Here is a 10,213-nt window from a genome sequence, read left to right as displayed (position 1 = left end):
GGTAAAGAAGCTGGGCATTGAGTCAGCAAAGCAGAGCTGATAAGAGCACAGGCTCTGGGGTCAGACTACTTTGGTTCTACCACCTTGTAGTTTGTGATTCTAGTCAAATTAATTAACCGCTTGGAGCCTCAGTTTTCCCCTCTTTAAAATGGGATTAATTAAAAACTATATCATAGACTCACTGGATGATTTAAGTGAAATAACTCTTACAAAGCTTTTGGCAGAGTGCCAGGCTAATAGTGACTCCTCAATAAGCTTTGAATTTTTGTAATTGGCAAGACTCCTGCAGGGCGAAAGCTCCTTGTGGGAATTTCTGACAACCAGTAAGCTTTGTGGATTTCCCTGAAGGTAAAGTTATTATTTGCCAAGTGTCATCCTATTCTCTTCCAGCTTTTCTGAGCTTCATGGACATCAGTCCAATTTAAGGATCCTTTCCAATTCCACAGTCAAAAGACAGACTGATTTAGGTCTATCTGTGGGTAGTGTAAGCCCTGACTTGGAAAGATCTCTTGGTTATTCTCCAGTGTTTTCTCTGGCTGTGTAGTCAGTTTGACACATGACTGTATCCACCCTAGTACTTTGGATTCAGCCCTGAGAGTGAGCTGAAGTGGGCCTGCCTGGAGCATCAGGACTAAGCCTAATGTGTATCGTCCCATCTCAGGTGGATACCTGTATAGTCTCTGGGCATGGAATAGAATTATATTTATGCTCAATCTTATTCCTAAGGTACATTTTGTATTGGAAAGGGGGGTTGGGCTTTGTCCAAATTCTATTTAGTAATGATGAAGTTCATCACATGCTTTACACACAGTAGATACTCAATAAGAGTCAGAAGGCACAAGATGTGACCAATGAGCACAAAATGGGGTTGATCCAGAAGTTTTGTGCTCTGCAGCCCTGGGTTACCATGGTAATTCATTCAGTGGATAGTAGTTGGTCATATGTTAAGTGACACTGGTCTTCTCTGATCAGAGTAGGTTGTTTCTCGTTCAGGGAAAATTAATCGTCCCTGAGTCTGTTTTCCTTGTTTGGCACTCCACTTATCTTCCAGTCTGAAGTATGGCTACTTGGCTTGTGATGCTTGCCTTGATTCCGACACAAAGAAGAAAAATAGAAGAATCCAGCAAACAGTTAATGGAATGCTTGGCAAAGTAAAACTAGGGCTTATTCATGCAGCAGAGTGCCTGATAATTGCCTTTATTATTCTAGGCTAGACTGAGGTCATTGTCTGATGAAATTGGACAATTTGAAAAATGGGGGAAAATGAACACAATTTAAGCTTATTTAGACACAACTTCTATATTTTCTTTTACTTTCTTATCAACGTTTGGCTTTTATTAAGAGGAACAGGAAAAAAGAGAGGAGATAGGGCTTCCCTGGTGGTGCAGTGGTTGGGAATCCGCCTGCCAATGCAGGGGACACGGGTTCAATACCTGGTCTGGGAAGATCCCACATGCCACGGAGCAACTAAGCCTGTGCGCCACAACTACTGAGCCTGCGCTCTTGAGCCCGCGTGCCACAGCTATTGAGCCCGAGTGACGCAACTACTGAGGCCTGTGCGCCTGGAGCCTGTGCTCTGCAACAGGAGAAGCCACTGCAATGAGAAGCCTGTGCACCGCAACGAAGAGTAGCCCCCGCTCGCCGCAACTAGAGAAAGCCCGCACGCAGCAACGAAGACCCAACACAGCCAAAAATAAATAAGTAAAATAAATTTTTAAAAAAAAGAGAGAGGAGATGAAGCAGAGTGGTAAATAAGGAAGCATGTATTAAGGAAAATAATCTTTGACACATTAAATAATTCTTTCATTCAAAGTAGCAAGTGGTAGAAAAGCAAATAAACAGATAACTTTAAATCAGTACAAATACATCCTATTTTATTCCTGGAATCTAGCACAGTGATAGTTTTATGACACTGTCATTTAATTGTCACATGTTGCACTCCCAATTCTGGCCTCTCATACTTCATGAATATCTACCTCTGGCATAAGAAAGGGAAGGGAGGAAGGGAGGGAGGGAGGGAGGAAGGAAAGGGAAGGGAAGGAAGGGAAGGAAGGGGAAAAAGGAGGGAGGAAGGGAGGGAGGAAGGGAAGAAAACTGCATGGCTCACAGCTCTTCCTACAATGAGTAAGACTCAGAGAACTAGAATTCAGTTAATCAGATTCTCCTCCACTCCCCACCTTAATTAATTGTTTTGGCTACAGTCACTCTTAATTCCATCATCCCTTTCCTCTCCTCCATTCCATTGATACCCAAATTTTGTCAATTCTACCTCAAATACATTGAGTTTAAGAAAAAAAAACTTTGAGGGCTTCCCTGGTGGTACAGTGGTTGAGAATCCACCTGCCAATGCAGGAGACATGGGTTCGAGCCCTGGTCCCGGAAGATCCCATGTGCTGCAAAGCAACTAAGCCTGTGTGCCACAACTACTGAGTGTGTGCCGCAACTACTGAGTATGTGCCACAACTACTGAAGCCCGCGTAGCTAGAGCCCGTGCTCCGCAACAAGAGAAGCCACCACAATGAGAAGCCCGTGCACCTCAACGAAGAGTAGCTCCCACTCACCGCAACTAGAGAAAGCCCACACGCAGCAACGAAGACCCAATGCAGCCAAAAATAAATTTAAAAATTTATTTTAAAAAAGAGAAAGAAAAGAAAAGAACTTTGAGAACAGCCCCTTGAGGCCAGAGTTCATGACTGATTCATCTTTGTATCTCTCAGCACATAACACAGCCCATCTCACCTCACCAGTCATCAATATCCGTGTTATTTATCACATAAAGATTTTAGGGAAGGTCAGTGTACATTGAGTTCCTTCTCTGCATTGGGAGAGGTATGTCCTCCGACTGGATTTTCCAGCACCTGTGTGACCCTAGGTAAGTGCCATCCCCTCTCTGGTGGTCACTACAGCCTTCTATGATGCTCAAGGATACTAGACCACTCTCCCCACCCGAAACTGCCGCTGGTGGCCAAGAAGCCCTGTTTACTGTGCTTTGAGACCTTCAGCTATCTCTTTTATCATGAGAACTCTGTCAAAAGCAAAGGCCATAACCCAAACCACACTTTCTTAAGGGGGAGAAAAAGGAAATTATTTGCTATGGTAATTGAAAAGTCTGAAGAATGGTGATAAGGAAAGTATAACCACAGGCTTGTCTGAATTCAAGTGCTAAAACCATGTCACTGAAATCAGTCCCTCTCTGTCTCTGTATCTCTTTGTTTCTGTCTCTACCTCCATGTGTCTTTTTCCTCCCATTTTCTCCCAGTGAGTACTCTCCAAGTAAAGGCCAAGATGGCCACCAGAAACTCCAGGCTGCAACTACGGTAGAAAGAGAATCTCTTTTCCAAATGTTCCAGCCAAAGTCCCAGGTGTGACTCTCATTAGCCTGGGGAAGTCACTTGTTTATTCTTTAACCAATCACTGTAACCAGAGGCATTTGGTCCTGTGCCTGTTCCTGGGGCTGGGGAGAGGGCCAGCCCCATAAAACCATATGAGCTGAAAATGGGGCGAGGTGATTCCTGAAGTGAAAGAGGGGTACTGGCACAGGACACCAGAAATTGTCTCCTACAAGGCCCTTCGTGACATCACCAGCTAATGGACAGTGACCAGTTGACTCCTGACCACAGCCTCAGTTCTTTCCTCCACCCCCATCACCAACATTCTGAAGCTGAATACAGCTGCAACAATGACCTTCCCCAGCTAGTCCCAGAAAAGGAGGAAAAATATCTTGGAAAACTATACTTTTCCCAGAAGGACTAAAGACAGGCAGGACTCTGGGCTATGCTTGACTCATCAGGTCAGTCCCCTGAACAACTATTTCTGAGTTCTGAGTGGATGTGTGCTGTGCTGCTCATACCCCAACTCAGCACCAAGGCACTCATTCCCCCAGGTGCCAGGGGTGGTGCCTGCCTGACAGCTCACAGCGGAGTCTCTCTGGGACTTGCCTTTGGGCAAATGGAGCTGCCTTATCCAAGGTTAAGTCACTATCTGGCCAGGCCCACATTCAATGACAGGGTTATGAAGGTCTGGCCTTCTGGCCCCAACGCAGGATGCTCTGAAGCACCTCCCACCCCAACCCTGGCTCCAGAACTCACTGAGGCCTTCGTCACAACTGCTTTGCTATTTAACTTCTCCCTCTGTCCATCTTGCTTCTCTGCCCCTGCCCTGAACCCATAGGGACTGTTCCCAAGAGCACTCCCCAATAATTCTCCCGCACACAGATCTCAAAGTCTGAATCCCTTTCTGGGGAATCAACTTAAGACAGATTATGTAGCATCTAAAAACTTATGCTATTGAAGCAGGATGGTTTTGTCAGTAAAAACTCAAACTTTGAAATCACACAATCCTAGTTTCGAATTTGCCACTTACTAGCTATGAGAGTTTAGGCAAGTCACTTAACCATTCTTGTCTTCATAGCCTCACCTAAAGGATGGAGATATTAATAACACCATCTCCCAGGATGGATGGGACTTTTAAGGGAAATGTTTGTGTGTAAAGTGTTCAGCTTAGGATCTGGCATTAGGAAGGGGCCAGTGTGTAATATTAGTATTTTATAATCCTCTAGTGTAGCTAATTAATATGACTTCAAAAAAGATATGAAAATGTACCAATGGTCAATATCTAGTGTTGGCAAAGGTTCAGTGACCAGACAGTCGCTCACACTGCTTTCGAGTCTGAAACTGAAGTCCAATTCTCTTTCTGGAGAGTAATTAGATAATATATATAAAAAGCCCCTAAAATGCCAATAACCTTTGACCCAGAAAGTCCAATTAGAAGCATTTTCTCTAAGGAAATCATCATCGTGTGACTGCAAATTGATAGTCTGGGATATTTATATCAGTACTTTTAAACAAAAACCTGGGGCCCTTCCCCCCCGGCGCGCCAGCCTGGCTCCCCTCCCCGGCCCTGACGGGCGGGCTGCCCTGAGGAGGTGGGGAGCGGAGGGCTGGGCCGGCCGGCGGGCAGACGACGATGCAGAACTTCTGCGCGGCCCCCAACTGCACGCGTAAGAGCACACAGTCGGACCTGGCCTTTTTCAGGTTCCCGCGGGATCCAGCCAGATGCCAGAAGTGGGTGGAGAATTGTAGGAGAGCAGACTTAGAAGATAAAACACCTGATCAACTAAATAAACATCATCGATTATGTGCCAAACACTTTGAGACGTCTATGATCTGTAGAACTAGCGCTTATAGGACAGTTTTTCGAGATAATGCAATACCAACAGTATTTGATCTTACCAGCCATTTGACTAATCCACAGAGTAGACACAGAAAACGAATAAAAGAATTGAGTGAAGATGAAATCAGGACACCGAAACAGAAAAAAAAAATTGATGAAACTTCTGAACAGGAACCAAAACATAAGGAAATAAACAGCAGCAATGCTCGGAACCCCAGTGCAGAAGAAGGGGGTGAAGAGTAGGATGAAGACATTTTACCTTTAACCCTTGAAGAGAAGGAAAACAAAGAATACTTAAAATCTTTATTTGAAATTTTGATTCTTATGGGAAAACAGACCATACCTCTGGATGGACAAGAAGCTGATGAAATCCCAGAAGGTCTCTTGACTCCTGATAACTTTCAAGCACTGCTGGAGTGCCGGATCAATTCTGGTGAAGAGGTTCTGAGAAGGCGCTTTGAGACAACGGCAGTGAACACATTGTTCTGTTCGGAAACACAACAGAAACAGATGCTAGAGATCTGTGAGAGCTGCATTCGGGAAGAAACCCTCAGGGAAGTGGGAGACTCTCACTTCTTTTCCATCGTCACTGATGATGTGGTGGACATAGCAGGGGAAAAGCAGCTGCCTGTGTTGGTGAGGTTTGTTGACGAAGCTCACAACCTGAGAGAGGAATCTGTGGGCTTCCTGCCTTATGAAGCTGATGCAGAAATTTTGGCTGTGAAATTTCACACTACGATAACTGAGAAGTGGGGATTCAACATGGAGCACTGTCGTGGCCAGGCTTACACTGTGTCCAGTGGATTTTCTTCCAAAGTGAAAGTTGTTGCTTCTAGACTTTTAGAGAAATATCCCCAAGCTATGTACACACTCTGCTCTTCCTGTGCCTTAAATACGTGGTTGGCAAAATCAGTGCCTGTTATGGGAGTATCTGTCACGTTAGGAACAATTGAGGAAGTTTGTTCTTTTTTCCATCGATCACCACAACTGCTTTTAGAGCTTGACAATGTAATTTCTGTCCTATTTCAGAACAATGAAGAAAGGGGCAAAGAACTGAAGGAAATATGCCATTCTCAGTGGACAGGCAAGCATGATGCTTTTGAAATCTCAGTGGACCTCCTACAAGCACTTGTTTTGTGTTTAGATGGTATAATTAGTGACACAAATGTTAGATGGAATAACTGTATAGCTGGCCGAGCATTTGTACCCTGTAGTGCAGTAACAGATTTTGATTTCATTGTTACCATTGTTCTTAAAAATGTTCTATCTTTTACAAGAGCCTTTGGGAAAAATCTTCAGGGGCAAACTTCTGATGTCTTCTTTGCAGCCAGTAGTTTGACTGCAGTGCTGCATTCATGAAATGAAGTGATGGAAAATATCGAAGTTTATCATGAATTTTGGGTTGAGGAAGCCACAAATTTGGCAGTCAAACTTGATATTCAGATGAAACTCCCAGGGAAATTTCACAGAGCTCAGCACAGTAACCTGGAATCTCAGCTAACCTCTGAGAGTTACTATAAAGAAACTCTAAGTGTTCCAACAGTGGAACACATTATTCAGGAACTGAAAGATATATTCTCAGAACAACACCTCAAAGCTCTTAAATGCTTAGCTCTGGCACCCTCTGCCATGGGACAGCTTAAATTCAATACATCAGAGGAGCATCATGCTGACATGTACGGAAGTGATTTACCTTATCCTGACACGCTCTCTGCTGAGTTGCATTGTTGGAGAATCAAGTGGAAACACAGAGGGAAAGATATAGAACTTCCATCCACTATTTATGAAGCCCTTCATCTGCCAGACATCAAGTTTTTTCCTACTGTTTATGCATTGCTGAAGGTCCTGTGTATTCTTCCTGTGATGAAGGTTGAGAATGAATGCTATGAAAATGGACGAAAGCGTCTCAAAGCATACCTGAGGAACACTTTGACAGACCAAAGGTCAAGTAACTTGACTTTGCTTAACATAAATTTTGATATAAAACACGATTTGGATTTAAAGGTGGATACATATATCAAACTCTACACAAGTAAGTCAGAGCTTCCTACAGATAATTCAGAAACCATTGAAAATACCTAAGAGACTTTTTAAATAGGCTTTCTCTTATATTTGATATTTGAAGAAATCTGTAAGAAATCTGAAAATATCTTACAGAAAACTTGTAAGGTGTACGTAGGCCACTTAATCACTGAATATCTTGACCTGTAGGCCTCCCATTGAGTACATTAGTCATTGATAATCTTCCTGTTTAAATGGCCCATTAGAAGTTATGCTTTGGAGACCTAACTGTTCTTCCAGAAGATAGCATTGAAAGTACCATGTTACACTCTGTGTGATCTCTGCTAATGGCACTTTGAAATTGTATTAGTTAAGTCATTTTAGATATAACATTTGTCACTGTGGATCCAATTGTCAGGTACTTAGTTATCAGTTCTTTGAAGAAATAAATTTTGAGGGGGTATGGGAGGAAGGAATACATTTTATAAAACATTACAATGAAGCTCATGACTGACCTTTGAATAGTAGGAGTTGTAAGTATGCTGTTAAAAATCTGTAAGGGACCGTTAAAATGATCAGACTGTTAGAGAAACGTGTGAGCTTGCCAAACAAGGATTTCAGTGTAGATTTTGCCTTTATCAAATGAAGTTGAAGGAACAAGTTATAGTTAAAGTTTGAATGGAAGAGCCTGCCACTGTTGTTCCACATCTGATTGTTGCTGTTTACATTCCTTTATTGGGCCTACATCTTCATAAGCTTTTTGACAGGTATATGTTGAACACTTCTGTTTCATGGTCAAGACAGGATCAGAGACCATGGATACTAACAAATGATTTGTCTGTTTTCTTCTGTCTTTTTCCATGACTATATCTACTGCCTCATCTTGATTTACAAGCAAAACCTAGAAAACCTATAAAAATAGTGTTTTGTGGTTTATCTAGGAATAATATAGAAAATATTGCTGTTATTTTTGGTGAAGAAAATCAATTTTATATAGTTTATTTCAACCTAAATAAAAAGTGAATTTTGTTTTAAAAAAATCTGGGAATTACCTAATGTCAAGTAACAGAGAACTGTTTCAATTATAATATATCTTTATGATAAAATAAAATACAGCTATTAAAAATATGCTGTAGAAACAAAGTTAATGATATGTAAATAAATTCATGACAATCATAAGTGAAAAAACAGCCCACAAAATAGTAGTATGTAGGATGTGAGCCCAACTTTTATAGGCCTGGAAGAAGTATATACTCACTCACTCACACACAATCTGAAGAAAAGGCTTGATGGCCACAAATAAAAATCCAAAATGTTAATAGTCATTATTCTTGAGTGGACTACTGATAATATTGTCTTTCTCCTTTGCACTTTTCTGTATGTTGAAAATTTTCTACAGTGAAGATTTATTTATTTTGGAAAAATTTTTATTCCTTAAATGGTGTCTACTGGATTAGAAAGAAAACCAAAAGTATCAGTGGCTAAATGCCAGTAATTGCCCAATCTTACTAGGGGTCTAACTTCTAAAACTTTAAAGGCATTAGAAATGCCAGCTAAATAAGGCTCATACAGTCCCTAAGAAAAAAAATCCCTAAGCACAAGTTATTTCCAAGAAATCCCTGCCAACCATAATTAATTCAGAGAAGCAATCACCAGAGCTGATATTGTCTATTGTAAGATACATAACTCACTCACTCTCAATAATAGGTTACATTCAATATGCTCACCAGCACCAGAAGTTGATTGTTATATATGTCTGTGGGGTCCATGTAACTTGGAGGGCAACTATTTTCATGTGCTTTCCATCAGATGGCCATTTTTCTGAATTTAAATTTAAGATCCACAGCATGACAAAAAGAACAATGATTTGAAATCAAACTTTCTCTGGAAAATACAGGGCATAGGTCCTCATGTCCATTCAATTTAGGAATCCAGAGAAGTTAAGGCTGCAACTGTGGACATCATTAGATGTCCCTTCCCTACCCTTCCCTATGACATGAATCTTTTTCTTGCCTTCTTTTCCTCCCTCTGCTCCTCATTCTTATTTTCATGCCTTTCTGTTTTCTCTGCATTTCTTTTCCTCTTCTAACACACAGCTGCTCCTGGGCACAGATTTTATCTGTCAGGGGCTTCTGAGGTTGTGGAAGCCCTTCATGAGGCTGTGCAGGTGCTCAGAGAAGCCTTGGGTATAGTTAGCAACCAGATCAAGTTTCATGCTCCTCTCCTCATAGCAACCATAGAGCTCCATCATGTACTACTCCTTCCTTCCTCATCAAGCACTGGGAAGCAAATTACTGAACAATACTGGTACACGGTTATCCCTATACCATTCTGGTGCATGCTATGGATGGACCCTAACAACACTCTTCAAGACCCTGAGTAGCCAAAACAATCTTGAGAAAGAAGAATGGAGCTGGAAGAATAATGCTCCCTGACTTCAGACTATACTACAAAGCTACAGTAATCAAAACAGTCTGGTACTGGCACAAAAACAGACACATGGATCAATGGAACAGGACAGAAAGACCAGAAATGAACCCCCACCCACTTATGGTCCACTAATCTATGACAAAGTAGGCAAGAATATACAATGGAGAAAAGACAGTCTCTTCAATAAGTGGTGCTGGGAAAACTGGACAGTTACATGTAAAAGAATGAAATTAGAACATTCTCTAACACCATACACAAAAATAAACTCAAAATGTATTAAAGACCTAAATGTAAGACAGGATAGTATAAGACTCTTAGAGGAAAACACAAGCAGAACACTCTTTGCCATAAATCGCAGCAGTATTTTTTTGGATCCATCTCCTAGAGTAATGGAAATAAAAATAAAAACAAACAAATGGGACCTAAGTAAACTTAAAAGCTTTTGCACAGAAAAGGAAACCATAAACAAAATGAAAAGACAACCTATGGACTAGGAGAAAATAGTTGCAAACAATGCAACCAACAAAGGATTAATTTCCAAAATATACAAACAGCTTATACGACTCATATATTAAAAAAAAAAAATCAAATATAGGCAGAAGACCTAAAC

At 41.4% G+C, this 10,213-nt stretch overlaps 1 protein-coding gene across 1 annotated transcript; it reads left to right on the top strand.

Annotated features, from left to right (window-relative positions):
- Window positions 1-4,965: 4,965 nt before the first annotated feature.
- On the top strand, window positions 4,966-7,254 carry LOC132486351 (52 kDa repressor of the inhibitor of the protein kinase-like). The gene is given in 1 exon segment (XM_060093391.1): window positions 4,966-7,254. A coding segment is annotated over 1 exon segment (2,289 nt).
- The last annotated feature ends 2,959 nt before the right edge of the window (window positions 7,255-10,213 follow it).

The sequence above is a fragment of the Mesoplodon densirostris genome, chromosome 3, assembly GCF_025265405.1.
Source record: "Mesoplodon densirostris isolate mMesDen1 chromosome 3, mMesDen1 primary haplotype, whole genome shotgun sequence".
NCBI lineage: Eukaryota > Metazoa > Chordata > Mammalia > Artiodactyla > Ziphiidae > Mesoplodon > Mesoplodon densirostris.
This window is presented reverse-complemented; position numbering and strand designations above follow the sequence as displayed.